This window comes from Tetrao urogallus, assembly GCF_951394365.1.
Source record: "Tetrao urogallus genome assembly, chromosome: 7".
NCBI classification, from domain to species: Eukaryota; Metazoa; Chordata; class Aves; order Galliformes; family Phasianidae; genus Tetrao; species Tetrao urogallus.
Genome location: NC_136820.1, coordinates 14,530,733 through 14,556,205, shown reverse-complemented (window position 1 = coordinate 14,556,205; position 25,473 = coordinate 14,530,733). Strand labels below are relative to the sequence as shown.

The 25,473-nt window shown below is 40.6% G+C and overlaps 1 protein-coding gene across 1 annotated transcript in view; it reads left to right on the top strand.

The window, feature by feature from the left end:
- RARB (retinoic acid receptor beta) overlaps window positions 1-25,473 on the top strand; it is a gene marked incomplete at both ends in the record, with an annotated part of 188,672 nt that overhangs the window by 137,317 nt on the left and 25,882 nt on the right. Inside the window, 1 exon segment of the mRNA XM_079538079.1 lies at window positions 6,999-7,140. Coding sequence (XP_079394205.1) covers window positions 6,999-7,140 — 142 coding nt within the window.

The window sequence follows — 25,473 nt, the reverse complement described above, 5'->3', positions numbered from 1 at the left end:
CCCTTTTCTACCAGGCAGCTACATTTGCTAGGTGTTCTCTACGAGCTATGGACATGGAACAGTGTTTATTCATGTTTTCGCAGAGATCTGGCTGTCCTGCCCTGACATACATAATCAGCACAATTTCTGGGCTTCCTGGCAGCAAACCTTCCTCTACTTATTGTTGTAGCTGCTTCCATTTTGTGCAGGCACTGGTTTCCAGCCACATATCAGACAATTAATTTGTTTATTCTAAAAGCCGTGACTTCCAAAGCATGATAGACAGTGCAGACATCCCGGAAAAGTGCTGTGCAGTTAAGAATTTGCACATTTTAGCTTCCTTTTAGATAGCTGCTTTTGCAGCTTTCGTTACTTGAGGGGTCTCGTGTTCTGGTTGCAGCCATCTTACAGCTTCTTATACTGTACAGAATCACTTACCAGCATATGCTATGTTTTTTAGATCTTTTATAAGTCTTCCTATGCAGCTCTAGTAATGGGACTGCATGCTATCAAGACCTTTCAGAGCAATTAGTGCTGATTAACAACTAAAAAATTGTGTTTTCTCTGCCCTAAGCTGCCCACTGATCCTACAAGAAGGGTGATTTTTGTTCCTTGGCTGCTGCCTCTTGTAATAAAAATACTCAAATCATATTCAGTTCCTGAATATACCTGTGCAATTCCCTGAACGCAGAGCAAAGTGCTTTTGTGCAGATCTCATCACTGAGAGCTTAACTGTCTTTGCTGATGCTTCAGAGGCAGCAGGAACTTTTTCCTTCTTGTCTATTTTTCATTCATCCACTTCTTACTTACCCGTTTTTTACCTGTTTTACAGGGCTGGCAAGGATAGAGGGTTACTTGAATGACTAGAATAAATAGATTGAAAAGAAGCTGTGTATGACAAACAAGTTTGCTCTGTGGAAAGGTCATATTTACATGTTCCCAGTGTCACTGTTAAGCTGATAGCTGAAGTTTCAGGTATGTTCTGAGTGGGGTTTTCTTTTCAGTTGTTCTGTTTTGTATATTTCCCTTCAAAGCTCAGGCAGTCTGAGTTTATGAATGACTGATACTACAGAAGAGCCTTTCCTATTCCTTTGTTTCTTTTACGGTAAAGTAGCAATGTGCTTCATTCAGAAGTTTGTTTTGCAAATTTACCAAAGAATAGCCTCTAAATCTGCAGGAATCCTAGCGGGCTGGCTGTATTTGGGGGTAATCAAAGCTGAACCAGATGAACTGAGCAGGCTGTTTAACAGATTGAGCTAGAAATAGCCCTCCTCTGCTGATGACTCTGTCGCTTGCTTGCAGTGCAGTTTTTCAACTTGTAAGCTTGCTGCATCTGTGAATAAGAGTTGGCATGCTCTCTGCTGCCAAAATATTTTTAAGAAGCTGTTGAGACCAAATGATCCATTCACATGATATGCTTTAATTCAGCTTTCAGTCACGTGACTTGCTGAAATCAACCAGACAGTGAAGGACAGAAGTTGGTGTAGATTCCCTATCAGATAGGTAAGGGTAGCAATTCGTGCTAAACAATTCTGTAAGGCTTTATCTGCTTGAATATTTAACATCATTTTAAGGGCTTATCCTTAAGCCCTCCTTTGTATTCAGATAACCAGTGTCATGATGGCATTCCAAACAGTATCAAAATAGTTAATGTTCTCTGCAGGCAGTGCTGCTCTGTATGGGGCTCTTTAATTTTTGACACACTAACAGATAACTACAGAAATATGTGGTGAATGGGCTAGAGGGGATTTTTTGGCATTGTTTTGAAGTTGCATTGGCTAAATCTGTTATCTAGTTTTAAGCAGTAGACCTAGTAAATGGGGTTTATTTGCTGCTTGGTACATATAGTTTCACGTATCCCTCTCTGCTTTCAGTGCGGCAGATAAGATATCAACACAATTAAAAGTGAAAAATAATCTGTCTGCTCTGCCAGTGCTGAATGCTCAGAGAACACACGCTGATACAATAGATTTCTGAATAATTTATACTCAGCATTTTTTCCTTGCGCTGGGTAAATGAGGACGCCTAATGTGGCATGGTCAGAGTGATACTCTATCTGTCATCCATTAAGATAACAAGATTGGTGGGCCTGGGAGGAACACGGCATGGTGTGCAGAAAAGATGAGATTAAAAATTGAAATGTCTATCCAAAATGCTTTGTGTAAGGGCTGCCAGTAACTGCAGCTCACAAGAACAGAATTAATTCAAAAGTGTGATTTCTCTGAAGCTTTGTTTGTCTCTGTGAAAATAAAAACATGAGTTCTATGCTCCTTTCAAAAGTTGCAGATAAAAGGAATATTGGAGCAAATCAGTGTTCCTGATAGGTCTTGGTATGTTTCTGTATTTGAAATTCAAGCACTTTGTAGGTGCTATCAAAACCAATTATGTATCACAGTAACATTTTATGTCTTACAGAAAGCTTTTGTCTTTATATTCATAGCATATTTTAAATTACAAAGAATCATCTGTGCTTGTCTTTGGCACAGGAGTGTCTCATCTCCAGAGTGTTAACTTGTGAGAGTTGCTCAAATATTTGCCTAAGAAATTGTTCACGTAAATATTGAGCAGAACAAATTCCTTTTGAGGTGAATGTATTTGTTTTCCAAAAACCCAGAAGCACTTGAAGTCCATTAATATACAGATAGTGATTGCACGGTTTGCTGTCTCCAAAATTTCTGACATCTTAAGGTTAGGTTGCATTCAGACTTTCTTTTGTGTTTTTTAAGGAACCTGTTGCAGTCGTGAGCTCAGATTAAAGTCACTTGAAAAAGTAGACTCATTTCTCACTTCACTATTTTGGGGTGGTGAGGCACTGGCACAGGCTGCTGAGAGGAGCTGTGGATGCCCCATCTCTGAAGACATTCAAGGCTAGGCTGGATGGGGCCCAGGCAGCATGATGCAGTGGATGGCAGCCCTGCTCACAGCAGGGCATTGGAACTAGCTGATCTTTAAGGTCCCTTCCAACCCAAGACATTCTGTGGTTCTAAGATTGTTAGTGAACATAGGGCAAACAGACTGGATATGAACAGTACTGGGTGGTGTTAGCCTCCCACCCCAATGTGAGAGTGAGGAAGAAGTGTGGACACTGGTGTGCAGTTCTCCGCTATTTGGAAGGCAGCCATGGCGTGGTTTATTTGGGCTTCTCTGCACTGCAGGGCAGCAGGTTCCCAGCCGGCCCATTAATGTGACCCACAGAGCAGTCCCTGGCTGCAGAGCCAAAGCAGGTGATGTGCAGGTACCTGCGCTGGGACAAAGGCAGACTCCTGTCCTGTCTCATTCCCGCTCTTGCTGCAATCTGTGAAACGAGATCAGCAGGAAGCCACACTGCCACGGGCAGTTCGTCACATCCTCAGCAGGGCAGTGAGTCAAATACTTTGGGGATGAGGAGGAGCCACAGTCAAGTGCAAGCCTGTCACATACCTGCGGGGGGATATGCTCAAAGTGCTTGTACTTAGGTTTTGTTGTAGCGCAGTGCGAGCGGGCGCAGAAACTAAAGTGGTGCAGGCTGCTGGCCCTTCAGTTTTGGAGACGAGCAGCCATTTTTCATAGTTGCTGGCAGACTGCCTTCCTGTTGTGGCCAGGCCCTGTGTGCAAATCAGTGTCTTCTGTGCTCATCCCTTAGGCTGGCCCCATGTGTGACGTGGCACTGAGCCAGGCCTGTGCATGATCTCGGGTGCCTGGAGTGTGTCTGCTCGTGTTTATGGCCCACACTATAAACCTGACGCTTGAGGTGAGACAAACTGGACAGAGAAAAAAGATCCCCAAAGTTCTGAACAGGTTTCTGGGATTGAGGTTTTTCCTTGTGAGCAAATACTTTTGTCAGCTTACCCTCAGATCTGGGAAACCATCTGGGCATGACCCTGCTGGCCGTGCCACCCTGCACTTGCTCCCTCACAGTGCAAGGCTTGTGGAGGCGGCTCTCAAAACCGAGCTGCAGAACTACATAAAAACTGCTTGCCATTTTGTTCTTGCAGAATGGCCTATTGCTCCCTGTTTGATGGTTTTGTTTTGGCTTTTGTATGCAAAGAAACTAAATAGTATTTATAATTTGCGCTTTTTTCTTAGTGCCTGGCCAGAGACAGATCAAGTCTTTTTAGTGGCAGACTTTTGAGGTTTTAAGATGAGCTTACCACAAATATAAGTAGAAGTAGTGTCTCACTATTGTCTTGCAGAAAAGTACTTAAGGATTATGTCCCTGGGAAACAGGTCCTTAGTTTTGAGCAGAACCACATTACAGCTTTTTTAAAATTAAAGATTTTACGTTATCAAATTCACTTTTCTTTCTGTTTCGTGAGTAAGCTCAGAAAGAACATCAAATGCAGGTGAAAAAGAAAGAGTTTGTAAAACAACAATCTCAGCTTCCACAATGCTTTCTTCTGTATATTTCATTTTATGTAGAATATTTCCTGGAGAACTTAGGCTGTTGTAGGAACTCTTAGTTTCAACCTGGATATCTGCTTTTTCTATGTTTGTTCTCTTAAGCCTTTGATATTAGCAATGAGTTCATGAATACTTTGTGCTTGTCATCTGCGGAAGTCAGATCACCTTCTTCTGTTTGGCTGTGGTCAACTTTGTGTGCTAAGGGCTGAAGTAGCCTTCTCTACTTTCCGTTGTGATGTGTTGTAATTAGACCCTAGGTTAAAAGAGGCTGTGTCTAAATATGAGAACAAATGATCATTCAGTGGATCACATTAACCTCTGCCTACATTGGGTGTAGTACAGTTACATTTGGGGGAACTTGTTCACCCTTTTTTGTATGGGTATTGGGTGACACTTTTGACTTTCGTATTTTGGGTAGTTCCTCTTTCAGTAAATCTGAAGTTGCTTGAGCATGGGTGACTGACAGCTGATGCCCAAAGGAACATGCATGCAACAGGGAGGCTCTAAGAGCTGCTTATATTAAATTACTCCAGTTGTTCAGTGTGGTGAGACAGTTGTTGCACGACTGTTATATTTGTTTTTTCCAAGCCATTCTGCATCCTGCCATGTCCAGCTGATGTTAGGAATTTTATTCCGTCAGCAGCATTTAGGAATGGATTAAATCAGAATGACTTCAGGGCAAGCTACCAGTCTTGGCTTACCCTGCCTCCTGCCACCTAAGATTTGGTGGCCAAGTAAGCCTTATGGAGACCCTCAAACCAGGATAGTTCACAGCTTCTCTCTGTTGAACTCAACAAAAGCAGACGTCAGGGACTTCTCACAGTTTTAGTTAGCATCATCAACAATTACTAGAGAGTCAGGTATTGCAATTAGGGGACTATCAAAGCAAGAAACTAGTATGTAGATATTAGCATAAATTTTCTTCTCTGCAATAAACAAATGTACTCTCTTACTTATTTTCCCTTGCAAACATTAAAGCAATGTTAATGAGCCAAGTAGGGAATATAAGGTAGCAGTGTTATCGATAACTTTTAAAAGTTTTATTTATCTAAACAAATGGCTTTAAATACTTCTGCTGTATCCTGTAGCGTAAGAAATAAGCGAAGTGTTTTTTGTTAGTTCTTTGATGATTCTATTAACTATCTTCTAAATCAGAGAAGTTAACTTCAGGATGAGGCTTGCCTGTGCAAGAACAGCAGAAAACTCTTGCCAGAGGTTGCATGATTAAGAGGCATTTTTCAGTTCTGAGTGATTCTGAGGTATTTTCATAACATTAGTATCTATAGCATGTTGGGTGTGCAAGGAATTTATGACTATCCCTTGCTGACTGTGCCTGCCCTACCACTCCCTGATTGTATGGCCAGAAACTTTCTAAGTTAACTCTGAATGACAGAGTTTGGGGCTTTTGAACTGCTTGAATCTCTGCGATTCCTTTTAGAAGAGCCAATTTTATAGCTTACTATGATTACATCTTCAGACATATGCATTGTGGGTACAGAGCTATCGTCTGTGGCATCGCATTTACCACTTCCCTGTGGGGTATAAACATGTGACTGGTTGAAGAGCCTTAACCTCTCAAGCCCTCCAACAAATATTAAATTGCTAACTCTTCTTCCATAATGCTATGATGTTGACTGAAATGTGACCCTGGCACTTGATGAAATGATTTTCAAAATCTGAGTGAGAAGGTTAAATGGTACTGTCAAATGTCCAGATGTCTGTTACAGAAATACTTTCACTGAATATCTGGGGATAGATCTCTAAAATGCTTAAAGTAATCCTCTTTTTTCTTCTTCATTATTATATGATATTATCTGCAGCTTGTTTTTTAGTTCAGATAAAGAAATTAACTCAGTTTTGCCTTTTTTTCTGTGCCAGCTAGCCTTGCCATTTATGACTGTTTTTTACTTGCCAAAGGAGGAATCCAGGCAATTGTATGTTCCCTGAGTATAAACCAGACCTCTAGTTCTCCTTAATTTCTGTTCAAGATCATTATAATTACAGGATTATTTTCACAGCTGTATCTAAATAAGAAAAATGCTGTGATTGGTGACTTTTACAAGTTTACAACTCAATAACCTGATGCTGGAACTCTTCTACCTGCAGAAGCCTAATTAATTGCTGTAGGAGTTCAGACACCTAAAAGACCTGGGTTTCAAATGATTTCACTTGTTAACATGCAGCATTCAAACTACCAAATGTATGTGGATATTAAAAAAAAAAAAAAAACAACAAAAAAAGGAATCTTTAGGCTGAGAGAGACCCTTGGTTGCTGGATGAGTATTAGACTTCCAAGTGGATCAATTAAGAAAGCATAGTTTACCCAGCTCAGTTTTTATTTGAACCTTCTTATAAAAATGTAGGGCTCTATTTCCTGAGTGGTGTTAGTAGTTTTAGTTTCATTTATTTTGGCTTTTGGTTGCATTATTTAATTAATTTTTACTTGAGAGATGAGCCTTTATACTGCAAAAAAACAGTATTTAATTATAATAAGAGTGAGTCTTTAAAGATACCATACTCCTATATGTCATACTATAACTTTGAATTTATTTTGTTATTTTAAATCAATGTTAGTGCCTGTCTCTAAGACTTACGGGAAGCTCAAAGGTTTATTTGATTTCTTTTTTTCTTGATTTCAGGGCTTCTTCCGCAGGAGTATCCAGAAGAATATGGTTTACACATGTCATAGAGATAAGAACTGTGTTATCAATAAAGTTACCAGAAATCGTTGCCAGTACTGCAGACTACAGAAGTGCTTTGAAGTGGGAATGTCCAAAGAATGTAAGTTGTCTTCAGAAACAATATATTGTTTGTCATACCCTAAGTATACGTGCATATATGTGTTGTCATGCCCTAAGTATATGTGTGACAGTCCCAAGGCAAGAAAAATTCTTTACAATTACACAATTGAAGCCAATGTCTACATTCATATGCACGGAAAGGAGTTTGAACTTTGCACACAACGTACTTTACTAACTTCTGAGCTCTCAACTTTGCAGCCTAAGTGCTGTCACTTTAGAACTAATAGAGCATCATGCTGCTTTTGCAACGTGACTAAACTGTGTGGATGTGAAAACTTTCTCAGTGGGTCATTTCACTTAGTAAAGCAAAAAAAAACACCACAGATGCTTGCTTTAAGTTTGGATTATCTATTTCTATTCTAGAAATCACTCCTTGGAGCATAGGGGAAATAGTGCTGGCTTCTTCAGCTCTGTTTCAGTCTTTCCTCAGCCGTAGTTACCATCTCGTGGCTTTGCTGCCTGGCGCGTCTGGGGGTCATCTCAGGGTATCTTTCCACAAGGACCTCCTGATGGCCTCTGTGAGGCGCGTAACAGCCATCTTCAGCCTTGCACATTCTCCCTTGACCCAGTGTAGATGCTTCTGCAAAGAGACTCTTCTTCTGATGTTAACACCAGTTCACGCCGGTGGTACAGTGTAAGCTGATGATGCAGTGGCTTTGAGTCTTCTGTTCTTACTTGTTGGAGCCCTTTTGAAAGGTGAAACAAGCTGATTAATCTTCTTCTAAACCCACACTTTTTAAAAGTGGGTTTTTTAGAAGGCAGTAAACTTGACTACAAACAAGTACTGTCAAGTACACACCACAAAAAATGACTTCTCCATGCCTTCTTTTCTAGAAATCTCAGTTTTGCTTTTCAAATTAGCATTTTAAAATATACAGATAGAAATTTGTGATTTTTCCCTTTTTCCATGCTGTTGATATCTCTGTCAATCAGGAAAATCTAGCTAAAAAAAAAAAAAACTAATCTCAAGTTTCTAAGGAATAATACTTAGAAGATTCTCATTTTTGAGACAACAGTGAGAAATGTAGTGATGGCAGTAAGAAAAAAATCTTTGGCATAGTGACTTTCTTAAATATTGAACGTTTTTACCTCTGTCACAGGGATGTTTCTGATTTCAATATATTAGTTCAAATAATAAAGTAGTGTAGAATAAAATAGTGTTGAATAAATGTAGAAATGTGGAATTTGAGAAAAGAGAAGAAAAAAACTTCCTGAGAACACTTCCTTACTTTCCTTCACTCAGTCTCTCCTTAGCAAGACTTCAAGGTTGGACAAAAAAATGAACATGAAACATTTATGATGGAATTGTGACTTAAATACATTCTCATCTTCAGCATTTTTCCTTCCTAAGTTGCATTACACTTCTCAGTAGTTCTGTTCTGCATCCTTGGGTAGGAACAGGAACAGAAACAGGTCCCAGTGCCACATTGATCTGTCCTGGTTTTATTCTACTTTTTTCTCTTCCACTCTCTCCTCCTCCAGAAGGGGCCAGAGAATGGGCCAGATACTTGCTTAGGATCACTAAAAATGTTTCCACTTCCTTCCCTCAAAATCTGAGGACTGTGGTTGCTGAAAATGCCCAGCATCAAGTCTCAAGGAAATGGAATAGCAAAGAGGTCTTAGGTTTTCCATGACTTCACTGTCCTTGTTGTTGGGGTTTCTAGTTTTCTTGTATAGTTGAAATGCAACTTTATTAGAGTTCAGGTCTAGGAGGGAGAACATAGACCACTGAGAGTAGTCATGCAGAAGATGTCTTGTGTTCAAAAATTTGTGTAACCTGCTATGGGCACAGTGGCTACAGCACATATCTGCATGTCAGATACCTTAGGGTGAGAAATGGAGTGTGACAATACCATGGATTGTCACAAGAGTCATCTTAGTGCTATTATTTATAGTAAATGAAATGTCCAGATAATCCTAGGAGGCAGCCTGTGATAAGAGCAGTAGTCCTGCCCAGAATTCCCTACCTTTTTGCAAAAAGAGTAGTTGATAGCAAGCATTGTGCATAGGTTTACTGAATGGAGATCACAGTGAGAGTAAAGGAGGAGGTAGGCATCAGTAGGCTAAGTACAAAGATGCACAGAAATGCAAGATGAAATGAGAAGGATCTTGTTCTTAGCTATATGACTGCATATATATCTGTACATATGAAACTTCTTTGTTGATAAAAACGAGATAGTTTGGGGGCAAAGAAAGATTTCTTCAACTCAGGGTTTGCTGGCCTTGGATTTTGAAGGATTTTATTGCTGACGTGAAATAGTAATCTTATTAAACACTGTAACGTCACATCAGAGTAGGCTTTGGAAATACCAGCAATGTTGCTAACATGTTAAGTAAAATTACTTAGGATAACTGTAAAGTGCCTATTAGATAATAGATGGTTTTCTCTCGTGGGATAATTGAAGTTTTACAAGCAAGAATTAAGGTTTGGTCTGCCTGTTTCCTAGGGTTGACAGACTGAAATTGTCATTTGGCAGTTGCCTTATCTAAACCACTACAAGCTCTGAAAGAGGGGATACCAGACTGGAGGGGGAGCTCAGAGGATCCTGTGGGGGAAGTCTGGGATGTCCTCCAGCTGTGTTTCTGTAGAAAGTATATGCAAAGGGGTAGAGAATTATTTTAAATGTCATCAATTTGAAGAGCATCTTGTCTTCTTGGTTTAGAAACTAAGACTGAAGTGATTCTGTGTTATCCCTTCATAAGCAGAAGCTTTTCAGCTCTTAAGAGATTTGATAAACTATTTTCTTATCTGATCTTCTTTCCTAAGTGTCTCCAGGTTTCAACTCTTATTTCTTTTATTTCTTTAGAAGTTTATGTAAACGAAGGAGGAGTTGTCAGAGGGCTTCCCTCCCCTTTTTTTTTTTCTTTTTTGTAGGAGGTAGTTATCTCCCCAAATAACTTACTGGCATTTTGCTATTTTGCTTTTTCTTTCTTCTCACAGTTCTCTTACCTTGTAATATGAAAGCTATGAACAAAGGATAGAAATAAGTTTCAGAGAAGTCTCATAGGGAAACAAGCCTACAGTGTTCAAACCAGTCCCAAGCAGGGAAGGTAATCACAGTGGGCAGCTGCAAATAGGAACCACAAGGGTCAGTTCCCAGGAGCTGAGGAGGAGTAAATGCAGAATTTCAATATACAGAGTAATCCATGCTTAAATGCTACGGTCATGTTCTTATTTGTTCTGCCTTTAAAAGGCATGCTAAAGTACTTGCATATGCAGCACCTTTTGAGTTTAATGAGTGTTGCACACAAACATCAGAGATCAGAACTTACTGCCTAGCCAGTGTTATAAGTAAGATTTAAGGATGAAGATACGGTGTGTTGGAAGAGAAGAGACACTGAGCATTTCTTGTATGCTTTTATCTTGTTTTGGAGAATGAAGTGAGACGAAGGAATGCACCAAATTTGCATTTCTTTATGGGTTGTTTTGTTCGTAGAGGGAAAAAAGCTATCTTCGACCCCATTTTAGTCCCCAGATCTGATCAAGAGAGGTCAATAACAAGCCTGCCTCCAGGGCACCAATGGAGCTATTTGTATTGTGATAATATCTGCAGGACCCAGCTGGAACTGGATCCCACTAGCACAGGGACTGTCTTTCATTGTGTAGTTGCTGTTGCAAAAAGTTTGTGCTCCAAACAGACAAGACAAAAGGTGTGAGGGGAAACGACTCAGTGATGGCAGGCTTATCATCCTGTAACCGGGCAAAACAGACTTTGAAACAAAACCCTGCTGTCTTTTCTCAGATCCCTGGCTTCAAAAGCTCCTGAGCTTGTGTTCCTGCAACCTGAGTTGCACCTCTAAGTAGAACAGCCCAGAGCCAAACCTTCCACTGGCAGTGTGTCACGTTCAGGTCTTGTAAATTCATTTGTGAGTGCTCAGATGCTCATTCAGGAGTGTGTAGGTGCAGCTGAAGCTCTGAGCCCCACTCCAAAAGATCTCTCTCCTTTATATCCTTGCAGCCTGTTAATTTTTTCTTAATTGACCTGTAGACACAAATTGTGATCACGTAGGATTTTTTTTTTGCTGTCACCGAAGTGACAAGGCAGTAAGGCTGACACTGCCTTATTATGTGATTGAGAGCCTTAGGAAACTAACCTTTGCCCTTTGATTACGTGATCTCTAAGCTAATGTTGAAGCACCATCCTTGGCCTGACCCCAGGTGTCAGCAAGAAGCACTCTGTTGTCTGAATGCATGGACCTCAGTCCTCAGGAGTTAACGAGAGGTCACACGAACACTGCTGCCTTGCACAATTAAGGGAGCACGCGGGAAGCTGGGCAGAAGTCTACATGATAAAATAGACTCTTTCAATCAGGATGCTGGAATGTATAGTTTGTAAGGTGAAACCTACCCTAAAGGAAAACCTAAACTGGATTTATTCCAGGGTACAGGGGAAGGAAAGCGAAGCTTCCTTCTGCTGCAACTGCTCAGCTTAGCCTAGCAACTCTTCCACTTCCATCCTTCCTCTTTTACAAAATGTAGCCTGCAAGCATTTTCACTGTGCTTGGTGAACCATTGGGTCCATCTCAGACAAACTCCCAGACCGTGTACAGACCGTGTAGTGCAGAACAGCCCTCTGTGCTGGCATCAGCCTCATCTGCAGTGAGCTCTAATAGAGCAAAATTATGTTTAAAAAGGCACAGAGTTATTGTTCCAGATTGCTTCAATGCACTGAAGCAATGTTCAGATTAGTAAATCTGCTTACAATTAACCTCCCTGGAGGGAGAGAAAGGAGGAAGGCAGGGAATGCTGGGGAATTACCATGAAGTGGAAAGAATCCAGGTTTTGTGTTCTGAATTTGTTTCTTTTTTTTTTAAGCTTGCTCAGAAATGTGTGTTGCTTTTTGTCACAGACTTCAAAGTCTTATGATATTTAAATGGCCATGATTCTCAGAACATATGATTACATTCTGCTACTGAACAATAGATTTAATTGATTTACTTACTTTAATTCTGGTTTAAATCAGCAACCAGGAAACATCAACTTGAAGAACTGTCATGTTTATATTTTCTACTTTGTACTCCTGTTTCATTTTCTTCCAACTCCTTACTGAAGTGCAGTACCATCTCCCATGAGTTGCTGAGTAGAGGGCTAGTCTGTGTAGCTGCATTTCAGAAGCTGGTGCTGATGATCTAATGTAATTTTAACATGTATTAATTAGAGTGCATGGAATCTTCATTTAAATGCTTTAATTCAGAACCAAAGTGGGTTTTTTGATTATTTTTTTTTTCCCAGCAGTAAGTACTAGATGTAAGAGTTGCTTTGCTATAGGCTAGATTTTTAACTAGATGCCTAAATACCATACAGTGGCTGGGGGCTTTTTCAAACATTCCAGAGTAGTTACCTCACCTACTGACTCACATTGGTTCCTCAAGAGGCACAATTGAAAGATCAGAGTAGAAATCAGAAAACCCTGAATTCTGTTCTGGGACTTCTCTCCAAATGTTACAAGCTCATTAGACTCATTTTTCTATCTTCTATCTCTTTCTAGAAGAAAATTTACTGACCTTGTATTATAAGGTGAAATATATGAAGTGTGAAAATGCAAAAAAAAAAAAAAAAAAAAAAAAAAAAAAAAAAAAAAATTTAAGAATTTGAGTATGCAGATATTGGAGAAACAGTAATCAAGCTGTACAGATCCCTGGTTTTTTCAGTTTGTTCATTAAGGCTGCATGTTTCTTTTTCAGTTTCTGATCAGATAAGAATATTTGTATTTATTCTTTCAGTCTGAGGAACTGGAGCCTTTTAAAAGTTACCCACAAATGCTCAGTGTCACTGATGGGGATAACTGTAAAATCAGAGCAAAACTACATAAAAGGCCTTCCTGCTACAAAATACGGTTTTCTTTTGTTATTCTGTCCTCTGTTAGAGATAAAGCACACTTTGCTGTGCTTGATAGCTGAAAATGATTTATATGCAATTAGTATTCCGCCATAAAGAATGATTTCTACTTTTTTGCATGTTGTTTCCCATCATTAAAGGCGCATCTTTTGCTTACATCGATTTCATGTCTTAAAAGAAGCATTTATGCTTTTCCGTTTTTCTCTTCAGAATGATCTCTCTTCTCCTGTGCCTTAGCCTTTCCTCCTGATTTTGCATGGCTTTCACTTGCCAGCTTTAATGTTTGAAGGAGCAACTTAGGTTGAATGTTATTATTCATAATTTACTCTATGTTCTGTGAAGATGGTTATGTAATAGCAGTAATTGCATCAACTCACCTAATGAGCTTTCCCTCCAGTGCCATGTACAGCAGATTAATAGCCCATGAATTCATTTGCAGCTCGTTGTGTTTCAGAAAAGTATTTCAGGCAGCAATTAATAAACTGCTAAAGAAAATAACGTAAAAAATGATTTTTTTTATTATGTTAACTCTCCAGCTGAACAATTTATTGGCACCTTTCATGGTGCGGCTAAGTAAATTCTCTCCTAATTTCTCAAGCAGAGCGTGATTAGTGAACCCTGCTCAAGTCAAGACTCTTTGGTAATTAGTCTGATCTTTATATCCTAAAATGTTAAGAAGTACAAATAGAGTCCTGAAGTTCTTTTTTTCTCTTCTGCTCATTGCCTTTCAGGCATTGCACAAATGGCTGCAACTTTAAATCATAGCATGCTAGATCTGCAACATTTATTTTTTTTCTTCCTCACATAGAAAATTGTGTAAGCTAAGAATTGAAGACCCCAGCCAATAAACAACTCTTGGCACTGGTTCTGTTTCTTTTTGGCAGCTCCAAGCCTCCCAAGTGTTGGAACTGAGCCCGGAGGCAGGAGCAGGGACCTGGAGAGGGGCAGAGGTGCTGCTGTCCCCAGGGAAATTACCCAGGGGTCAGATGCCACTGGGGAGGGACATGTCGGGAGAAAGGCATGGAGAGAGGAGGAAAAACAGGGCACCTCCTGCATTTGACAATGTCAGAGGGAGGGAGTGAGGCAGTCAGAGTGGGATGGGAGAAGTGCAGCAGCGAGATTTTGGGCCCTGGGGCTGCCTCTGTGGGGGATTCTCTGGAGTGAGGGAAGACAGCATTGCACATGGCCAGCCTGGCTGCCCTAGAATTACTCTTTCCATCCTTTTTTTTTTTTTTTTAATCATTAAATTGACTGTCTTTGTCAAGATTTTGATGTTTCGCATAATTTCTTGTTCAAAGGAAAGAGTTATCTTTTTTATTCTCCTCCCTTTAATCCAAAGGAAGCTCTGGGCCTTGCCTTGTCTTTAAAAGTAATAAAATATATATATCTTAAAACCTTTTCCCTCATTTCGGCCTCTTGAGGACTGAGTAAGCATAAAGGGAATCCCTTCAATAAGCTCACACAGAGATTGATTGCATGTCCTCAGCTGGAAGTTGCATTAAGACTCACTCACTGAGGTATGGCTGCCTCAGTGAACTTGCGGCTGCTCCCGGCGGTCTCTATGACAACGTGGACCCTTGCAGAAGTTACCAGATGCTCTCCTCAGCCTTTGTCTGTGCCTGTAAATTCTAATCCTGCAGGACTGTGAGTGTGCACCCTTCTTACCTCCTGCTTAACAAGGTGTTTTATTAAAGTTGTGGCAGTTCTGGAGGTACTATGCTAACTGCTCGCACTGCAGGACCCAGTAATGCTCTGAAACAGATGCCCCTTAAGAAAAGAAAAGGCGTCAGTTAGATGTCAGGAACTTTTGGACTTCCTGAATGCCTCCTGATCTTCTCCTATGGAGGAAGTTCAGCTGAATGACATGGAGACCTTGTATGCATAACTTGTCTGTCGGTATAACAACTGTATAACTTGGAAATAATTACAGCCAGAGAAAAGCACAAAGCACATGCAGTCTAATTTCTTCAAAGCAGCCAGGGCCTACATCTGCTGCACACTCAAGTGAAGTACGTGTTACTATTCAGCAGCTTTATTAAAGCCCTCTGACCTGATTGAACCCTTTCTTACTTTAAAGAGAGCACAACCTCATAGACCGGTCATGTCTCTGTTGATATTCAGTTTCTGTGGCAGCCCCATGGCACTTCCTTCAGAGGTCTGCCTCTATTGTGGGAGCGGTTAGCGGCACTGAAACTTCAGAGTTTTCATTTCACACCTTTGTGTATTTTCACTTCACATGAGTCTGATTACTTCTGTGGTCTTTTTCTGTTATTTCTTGTCCCCCACTTTGGTTTTGGCGTGTGTGTATGGGGGGCAGGGGGTTATTGTAACGCCCTGACTCTGTGCGTCCATTGTAGACAGCCTTTATCACCACTTGAGTTTAGTATCCAAACTGCTGTCATGCAGAAAAAAAAAAACAACTGTGTTATCCTCTCTGCCCTGTGCCAGGCAGTGTTGCTATAAGAGCAGATGGGAAATCTGGAGGTAGTCTGTCCCTGCCTGGCTCATGTGCTCGAAAATGCAGGGCTGAGGCTACGCTTGCTTGGTCATGCAGACATAACGGCTGAGACCCCAATCCCATGACCTCAAAAGCTTTGTTTCAGAGCTTCCATTCTTTCTTTATGCACTCAGTTCACTGCTTCCTATTCCTTATTCAGATCATTTTCTTGTTTGGGGGCATGGGGCATCTTTGATGCATCTCTTTTTCCTAATTGCCATTGTGCCATGCGACTGTGCTTTCTACTGGCACCTTGTGGTTTCTCTGCTGACTGTAGCTGTGCATTTTTTTTTCTCCCTTTGAATGCTTTTCTTATTTTTGGTTATTGAATCTGACCGATGGACAAATGTTGATGAGATAGATATCAGTATGGGAACGAGCAAATTGCCAGTGTCCTGGGCCTTGAAGCTAAACATGGCTTATTTGGTTGTCAGGCCAACCTGAAAATGTTATCTGCAGTAGTCAAGGTTCATGAGAAGTGCCGTAAATTGTTCCCAAGAGTTCTGGAATGATTGAACTGCAGCAACCTAAAAGTGTCTGGCAGACTCAGTATGAGAGGAGACACGTGTTTGGTCCTTACACATAGGAGAACATATGAGAATGCACACATCCTCCTGATGATTTGTATCTGTAAACTTATTCCACCATTTTCCTGGTGATGCTTTCTCTGGAGATGTTCTTATAGTTTTTTTCCGCAGAATGCAAAGAAGCAAAGACTGTGCTGACCTCCCAGTGGGAGTGACTCCCGTACTGATAGCGTGGAAGATAAAAAGAAGCCACTTGGAAATGAGTAGGCTCTCAAAGACTCGTTAAGAAGATCTCTACATAAGTAGATGAGGCCATGGATTTCCCTCTGCTGCTGTCAGACTCTTACAGTTTGCTTTCATCCACTGTATGAATTGTTATAGCAGACAGAATTTTCCATTGCCATGCCTGTGATAAGCCAGCTGACACATTGCAACTCCTGCTACAGGGATGCTAGCCCTAGGACTGTGCTATAAAAATAGCCCTGATTTGTTTTCAGTTTGACTTGGTATCACATGCTCAATTTAAAATACATTGGAACAGTTAATCTCCTGTTTCTTAGTGCTCACATGGAAAGTGTACGGGATTTTTTAAAGCTAGATGGCATACATGCTGGAGAAATAACGCCCTCTTTATTCTAGCTAAAACATCATTCTGTTGTTAATTCTAGCAAAAGAAAGATCACAAGGCATTGGGATTTTCAGATTTCTTTGGCCCTGTAAAATTTAACAGGAACAGTTTTGCCCCATCCCACCTTTATTCTGGCAGTTGTTCGCATGTCAACACATTTATGAAAACTCTGAATGTTTAAGTCTTAAAAATTTAAGTCTGAAGTCAAATGTCTGTCAATCATACTGAGGCAGTTCTGAGACTGACTTACTTAAAAAAATGGTAGCGTATAGCCTTGCAGGCAGTGCCTAAGGCCAGTGAGCATGTAGTCGTCTATGGGATTGTTCTCAGTGTCATTAATCCATAACCATTATTCATCATCGATACAAATTGATTTGGTAGGTAAATGTGAGGAAATTATCTGACCTCTTGAGACGTTTATCCGAATTTCAGAGTTAGAGCTGAGTGGAATTCTTCCGTTCCCCTGGCAAAAAGTGCAACAAAAAGCAAACATGCTTTTAGTTGGATTACAGGCTTGGTTAGTCATCTGACAGACAGTTTTAATGGAGTCAAAAATACATGCTGGGGAAACATGCTGACCTACTTTTCTTTCTTGCTTTCTTTTTTAAAACTTTTAAGCAAGTGAAATGTTAATGTAAAAACTCCTCATAAAATTGAATTTTGCTGACTGAGCTCACTTGGTAATTAATTTATTTACACTTCTGCTTTGGGTACGATACGTGCTTTTAGTAACTGGATTTCATCAGGTTGTTTTTGTTTCTGTTAGGGAATTGGGTTACATTAGAGAAATCCATGTTCTTGTCCCTTTCCAGGACAAAGCCATCAGACTCAAGTTAATGAATGATTTAAGTCAAATCCTTTGAGGGAGGACTTTACGAGCCATTTAAAATGACAGACTAACAAAGCGTGGTACATTTGTATCGTTTTCAGTGCATTATATTTTTAAACATTTTTAGTCTTCAGACTTGTGGGAAGAAGAATCACTGGCATAGTGCTGTGCATTTTGCATTTGGGACTGCTTTGTATTGCTGTAAGTCAACTGATAACTCTACCTTCGGTGTTTTCCTGGAGTCAGAGCTTAGTGAATTTAAACCGTAGAAATTCTTCCCATAAGACATGAAAGTCAGAAAAGAAAGCATTAAATCAAATCGGAAAACTTAGTAGTGAGGACAATTTATAACACTGCAGATAGACATTGAGGGATGTTGGAAGATGAGCTTTTTAAGAATGCCTCAAGCATGATCGCATCTCTTCTTTAGAAATGAGCACACCTGAAATTCATCAAATGATGTGGGGTGCCATGTTATTTCTATGGCAAAGAGACGTGCTTCATTCACTTAGCAACAGCGGGTGGTTTTGATGAAGAGATCACAGTGCAGCTGAAAGAATGAGAGAGAACACAGTGCTTTGGTTTTCTGGTCAGTCTGGAGATGCTGTTCTCATTTGTTACCTCTCCATCTGTTTTAGTCATTAGCAGCTTTACCAGTGTCAACACTGGTACAGGGAGAGCTGCTGCAAATCTACAGCTTCTCATCTGTTCTGAACAAAGTTCTTCTCTTCTCTTCTCTTCTCTTCTCTTCTCTTCTCTTCTCTTCTCTTCTCTTCTCTTCTCTTCTCTTCTCTTCTCTTCTCTTCTCTTCTCTTCTCTTCTCTTCTCTTCTCTTCTCTTCTCTTCTCTTCTCTTCTCTTCTTCTTTGCACTTTTCGTGTGTAATGGAGTTAGTAACACAATAGAAGAGATGTGAAAAAATGGAAATTGGCAAGAATTGTATGGGTTTGTGGAAGTACCATTATGTTTCATAAGAATCCATGAATTACATATTTTCTGGTAGAGTACAGTATTTTTAGTCATTTTCATATGTTGTGTACATTTAGAGTCCCAGTGACACAGTAAATACAGAAAATTATTTTTCAGAGTTTTAAATATTATATGGTTATTTGTAGGAGAGATTTCTCTACATATCAAAAAGACTAAAGCTGGTATTGCATAGGTTTTAGCCATTTTGTGGCACAGATTAATCAATAGAGGAGGCCTCAAAACATGAATCAGTGAGCATCCTTTGTGACGTGTCACTTTACATGGGCTCACTGTGTGAGCTATTCTTTCCATAAAACGATTACCTTACCCCTGTTTTGCTTGCCATAACACTGCTTCAGGGTGATCAATGTTATTTTGATTTTAGAGAGACACTGGGGAAGAGCTACTCAAAAAAAGTGTGACTAATGAAATTTCATTAAAAAGAAGTTTGTTCTGATACAGAGAAATTGTTGATACTGGAAGATGGAATATTAAGAGTTAAGTGAATTTTGCATCATTCTCTGATGATGCCAATCTACCTTCACTGGGTAGGGAGCAAGCACGTGAGCTTCAAATTAGAAATCTCAAAGATGAGTGCAGAAGACAAGAGCTCAGAGCTTTTGGTCTTGTAGTCCATGTTGTGCAGTGTTGCGCTCTCTGATCAACCCATTGACAGCTCAGGGATCAAATTCATGCGCTCCAGATGCCCGTTACAAGTGGCATAGAGAACTGTTAATTTGATAGAACCTTTTGACAGCTTCCTTCTACAAGGAGGATACTCAGTTTGCCTCTTTATGTAATTTGAAAGAAAAACTGAATATGTAAGTACTTCTTTTTTTCTCTTTGAATGCCTCTTCACTTTAACACTGATATTAAGTTGAAACATCAGAAAATAATTCTAAATTGAGAAGAGATGCAAATAATAATAAAAAAGAAAACAAATAGAGGCAGGAAGATAGCTGCTTTACGGAGGTAAAGCAACTCCATTATGCTCAACTCTCTCCCATAATAAAGTGAAAAGTACACAGGGAGAGAAGGGAATAAGCAGAAATATTTTACTTGTTTGAATCTACTGAGGATTGTACGAGAGAGTCAGAACTTTGGCAACTTTTCCTGCTGTTTTCTAAGTCAGTTATAACTATTTCATTTGTTTATTAGGAACATTTTTCCTACTAGTATTTTTGCATGGCAAAGCGTGAATACATTTAAAAGCATATAGATACACTAGCTGCCTCCCCCGAGGTTTGTAGGATTAATCCCTATGAGTTTTGGGGTCTTTTTTCTTGGCTGGGGATATAAGGTGGGGGGATGACCCTGTGGTTGATGAGCCTTGCAATAATGGATGAAGAACTTTAAAAATGCTCCCTAGGAACCAGGAAATGTAGAAAGAATGACAATTAAGGGGAATCATTAAATATCCTGGTCTTAACAGTTCATTATATATTTTTTTTTAACGAGTGTTTAATCTAATGCTGTGCGATGGATTAGAAAAGAGGGGGAATCTGGCCTCTTTCTGTTCATAAGTTTAGCTTTTCCCTCCATTGAACATTCACTCAGGGCAAATTGTTTAACTTGAGCTGGTTGGAGGCATTCCAGCACAACAGCGTTTTGCTGAAAAATAACACTGTCTTGAATTCCAAAATGCATAGTTGTTAACATCGTGGTTTGTTCAGATTTGCAAAACCTTGGGATGAGTTACAAGGGGCCAGGATGGATCCTTGTTGGTTCCTGTCCTCCAAGCTGTGCCTTCTGGGCCCATCTGTGACATGTGTGCCGTGCAGCCCTCGGCTCTGGGGGTCCCACAGCTCTTCATCGGCTCCTTCATGAAATGAAGAAAGCTACACTTTTGAAAATCCCAACTTTCAGCCCATGCTAACCATAAGTGATTTCCCAGAAGCAATATCCTGAGGACTTCTCCTAAAAAGGCTGTTTAGAAGTCCATCCTTACTAGAAGGAGGGAAGGGAAGGAGGTGCCCAACCGGTGTGTGATGAGTCCCATGCTGTTGAAGGCCAGGAAGACAAGGTGTGAGAAGAAATTGCCGGTAACACCAATTAATACTGTGCCGCCGTCTTGTGATGCAAGTTTCTGTCTACTGGGGACCACCACCCTCATTTAATTAAGGGCTGGCTATGCAGTCCAAGCTCCTTACCCAGCCCTTGGCTTCCACTTCATCTCGTGTCCAAGTTGCATCCTTTGTTTTCATAGAGAAGTCTGGGAAAACTAGGTCAGTTTATCCAAGTAGAAATTATTATTTTATTGAGTTAACTCTGTGATGACCTGCCGCCTGTTTGCCTTCTGAAAACAAACTCCCTTGTGTGTAGTAAGGGCTTGCAGTGGAAATTGCAGAGGCCACAGTAATCACTTTGATTTCAAATCAACAATCTTCTTTTTTTAGTATGTTGCTGTTTCCTGGAAACAAGTGTCTGTCTGCCTTGCTCCTTCTATGATCGCTAGGTCTGGCTGGTCTGGTGTGCTGTGAAAGCACTTAATGTGGGAAGGTTGTGTGTTGGCATTACTGGAGATATTTTAAAAAATCTTACAGAGAAATCAGGATTTGATGTTACTTGACCTTGTCTGGCAGAATTAAGCTCCTTAAGCCAGTAGTTGCTACCATGCCTTCTTTTTTAAGTAATCCAGTCCACTTATTATTACTATTTCAGAACTTAACTCCCAGACAAAAAAAAACATTTGTGTTTTTTAAATGCAAGAACAGTTGGAACGTATTTTAAAGAACTTCTTTGTCATTGTACATAAAAAATAGAATATATCAAAATAGTCAGTCTGATAATTAGGTGCAGGCATGTGGAGTGATTCATGTCCTAACAGGAGTGTCAAAGCAGCTGGGGTTTCTGCAGGTGTGTTGAGGGAATTAGACCCCGTGCTGCCACAATGCTCCTGCCACTACATAAAGCACGAGTGCAGATGTCTGGAAGAGCTGCGTTCATACATGAAAAGCAGCATTTCTGCATGTGAATTATGGATAGAACAATATTTGTTAAACGCACAAGCAGCAACCTTTGCCTACTGCACGTTTCTTTGAAGAGTCGCAGTAAACCTGGTGCTATCCCAAACTCAGAGACCCCAGGCACGATGTGTGGCTGAGAGGCAGGAACATTTTTAGAGCCTCAACTCACCTGCGCGGCGTCTCAGAGCGGGCAGCAAGATGTCAAAGTTGAATTAATTTGTTTACCTGTGTCAGCCGCCAGCTTCAGCCCTGCATTTACGGGAAGCTGGTGACATGGCCAGCCAAGTGCTCTGAGCCCAGCACAGCCGCCATGTGTTATTCCCATTGACCAGGGAGCATGCTGCAGCTCAGGTTAGCCTTCTACAGAGAGCTGAAGATCCTGTGGCAGGGAATAAAAGGTGACCCCCTGAGCTCAGCCTTAGTTTAAGGTTTGTGAAAAAGGACAATGTGATTTAAAAAAAAAAAAAAAAAAAAGTCCTTCTTTAAACTAGTTTACAGCTTTTTTTTTTATTCCCATTGCTCAGCTATTGGGAAGAAAATTCAAAATGCAGTTTTTGAGCTTGTCATTCTGTCATTTTACCATTTGATAAAACATACTTTTGGTATTATAACTACAACATTTTAATGGCAAGCATTATTAATTAAGAAATGAGGCCCAGTTTCAGAACAATCTCCACAGGCAGATGCTGGCACATGCCCACCAGCTGTGCAGGGCTGCACGTACATGTGAAGTCTCAACAATATATTTGTTAATTGCTCTTCTGGTGCTCTTAGGTCCACCTGATTAAGTAATGCAGTGTTTCCCTCCTGTCTTATGATCTCATGCTGCTGGGCTGCCTCCTGGTACAGCAGGTCATCTGGTAGCAGCGGCCCTGGCAGGGAGGTTGAGTACTGCCTTCTCCCACTTCAGAGCCACACCACCTTCCTCAAAGCGTCAAGAGATGGAAATAACCTCCCAATCTTCCTTTTTTTTTTCACTTGTTTTTCTTTTTTTTTTTTAAGTATCAACAATCATATGTCCTTAGGAAAAAATTCTGTGCGGGTTTTCTACATTACCTTCAGAGGAATAGGTAAATAGTAGCTGAGCTCTTTGTTTGATTTTATTATCCCTGGCTTAGTGGGAGGCCAGGGCTGCAAGCTGCCTAGGCTGTAACACAGGCTAGCGCTGTGGTTCAGGACTATAGCTCCCTTTCTCAAAACACATCTGGAACAACTGTTCCTCTGCTTTCATGAGCTCAATTTACGATTGCACAAGGCAATGTATTCTTTGTGCTTGATGAAATACACAGTGCACGCAAGCCTCTTCAGATGTGTTGTCAGTTGGCAGCTCTCTCGCTAGATGCACCTTTACACAATTGCACAAGACACCAGGAGGTACGAATGTGAAATTTAGCCTTGAGGGCTAAACAAAGAAATGAAACTTAGCTATGAATGCGGTATTATCCATCTGCAGAAACAGATATTAGATCTGATCTCTCACTACGTTACTGTAGTTTTACACTAATAGGACTCTGCTGAGATCGCTGGAGTAGTACCACTGCACGACTAAAGTGGTAGTGGTGATAGGTTGGGGCTGTTATTTTTAATACTGGTGAATAACATAGGAGTGAACGCTTTTTGGGTTCAAATTGTATTCACTGCATGAAACCAGCCTTAATGAAAGGTAAAAATGCGGGTGGCACACAGTTTTGGTGTTGCTGCTGAACTTCTGCTCATCCTTTTCAGGAGGCATTACTTTGTGTGCTGAGTGGTAATGTATGAGCACAGGGAAGGGGTGCTTCCAGCTCACCTCCTTTTTTAACCTCCAACAGAACTGTAGCCTTTTTGTTTACTATCTGTCCGATTTGTTTTATCATGTGTAATCAGAAAGCATAAATGATACAAAGCTGGGAGGAGTGGCTGACACACCAGAAGGCTGTGCTACCATTCAGCAAGACCTGGACAGATTGGAGAATTGGGCAGGGAGGAACCAGATGAGGTTTAACAAGTGTAGAGTCTTGCACCTGGGGAAGAATAACCACATATGTCAGTATATGTTAGGGGGAGATGACTCACTGGAGTGGAGTGTGCCCTTGTGGTCAAGAAGGCCAGAGGTATCTTGGGGTGCCTTAAAAAGAGACTGGCCAGCAGGTCGAGGGGGTGATCCTTCCCCTCTATTCTGCCCTGGTGAGGCCATATTTAGAATACTGTGTCCAGTTCTGGGATCCCCAGTTAAAAAAAGATGGGGATCTCCCAGGAGTCCAAGGAAGGACCACAAATTTAATGAAGAGCCTGGAGCATTTCCTGTATGAGGGAAGGCTGTATAAGCTGGGAAGTTCAGTCTGGGGAAAAGAGGACTGAGGGAGAACCTGACTAAACTTTTTAAATATCTAAAGGAAGGTGGGAGGCAAATGGACAAGACTAGGCTCTTTTCAATGGAGTGCAGTGATAGGACAAGAAGCAATGGCCCAGAACTGAACATAGGAAGTTCCATACAAACATGCAGAGGAATTTATTACAGTAATGGTGACAGAGCACTGGAACAGGCTGCCCAGAGAGGTAGTGAGGTCTCCCTCTATGGAGATGTTCAAGACCTGTCTGGATGCCCATCTGTGCTATGTACTGTAGGGAACCTGCTTTAGCAGGGAGGTTGGACTCGATCTCTTGAGGTCTTTTCCAACATCTGCAGTCCTGTGATTATGTATGATTTGTATGATAGCTGAATCTCGTTCATTATTTTGAATGTGCTTATTATGGAAAGCCATTTTGTTAAAAATGTTGGTGGTGTCAGGAAAGAAGTTGCAATTTGTCACGATAGGTAGCTTTCCAGTTAAGCTGCAAGCAAATCAAGTACTTTTTGCTTCTGCCTGTTAGGATGAGAAATAAAATAGCTGCAGCACATACTATGAAGTGTTATAGTCAGGCCAGATAGTGGGCAGAAACAGTGCAGTGTCTGGTTTTAGTTTACAGCAGTGCACTTTCCTTGCCATCAGCAATTCTGGGTAATTCTGTCCAACAAATTGAATTGATGTCATTGTATAACCCAAAGTTCTCCCAGTTGCGAGCCATCCTACTACCATGACTGTCTCATAAGAGAAATTAATGTAATATTTGTAGATGAGTAGACTGGTTTACCTTCTGGTGGCCCTGAAGAAAAAAGGTCAAGTTTGGGATATTTTTACCTGTAATCGGTTATCCATAAAGGGTTAGTGTAGCAGACTTCAAGACTGTAGTCAAAAGGGCAGTTGCTTTGTGAAGGTAGCTCAAAAGGGCACTTGCACAGCTAAAATCAGATGAGACAGATTTAATGGCCACATAGCGACTTCTGACTGAAAGTTCAGATTTCGAAATGAAATTGGGGAGTTTTGCTTTACCCAGCCTGTGAATAGCAACTCTACTTTTTTTTTTTTTTTCTTTTTTTTTTTCTTTTTTTTTTTTAATCATGGCTTAATATAAATTTAATGTCAAACTTACTATTTAGAAGTGTTTTTCAATCGCTCTGTATGCATTTAGTCACTTGAGCTGTAAGGAAGAGCAAGAATGATCACACTGCATTTGTGATTGTGTATGTGTTCAGCAAATGTGTTTGGACACCACTATTCCATAAAAGGTGCCCTGTTCCCCATACTATTTCAGTTTAACTAGCTGCATACAGAATTTTATCTAGATAGCTGAAAAAGTTTCTAGTAAATCCATTAGGATTTTGGCAGATGAAACAGTAGACAGTAACCACAGTGATACTTCATTTCCTTGCGTAAGCCCTGCGAGTTTGGGAAAGCTCTCAGGATGGAATGATTGATTCCCAAAACTCCTTCCAATTTCAGCGCTGACCCAGGGAACAGGATGACTGGCAACATCCAGCAGATGATGCTGTTACTCTGCAAAGCCTGTTACAAGTGGCATGGCAGATCTTAGTAATTACTTTTACAATTAGAGAAGGAAGTGAACGATTTTGTGCAGAATATTGGGAGATGCTTGGGGCAGGACATGAATGAGATGGGAATGATACTTGTGTAGATTCATTGTAATGAATCACTATCTGAATGGATACATTGTGGGACCTGCCCTAGGGAGAAGATA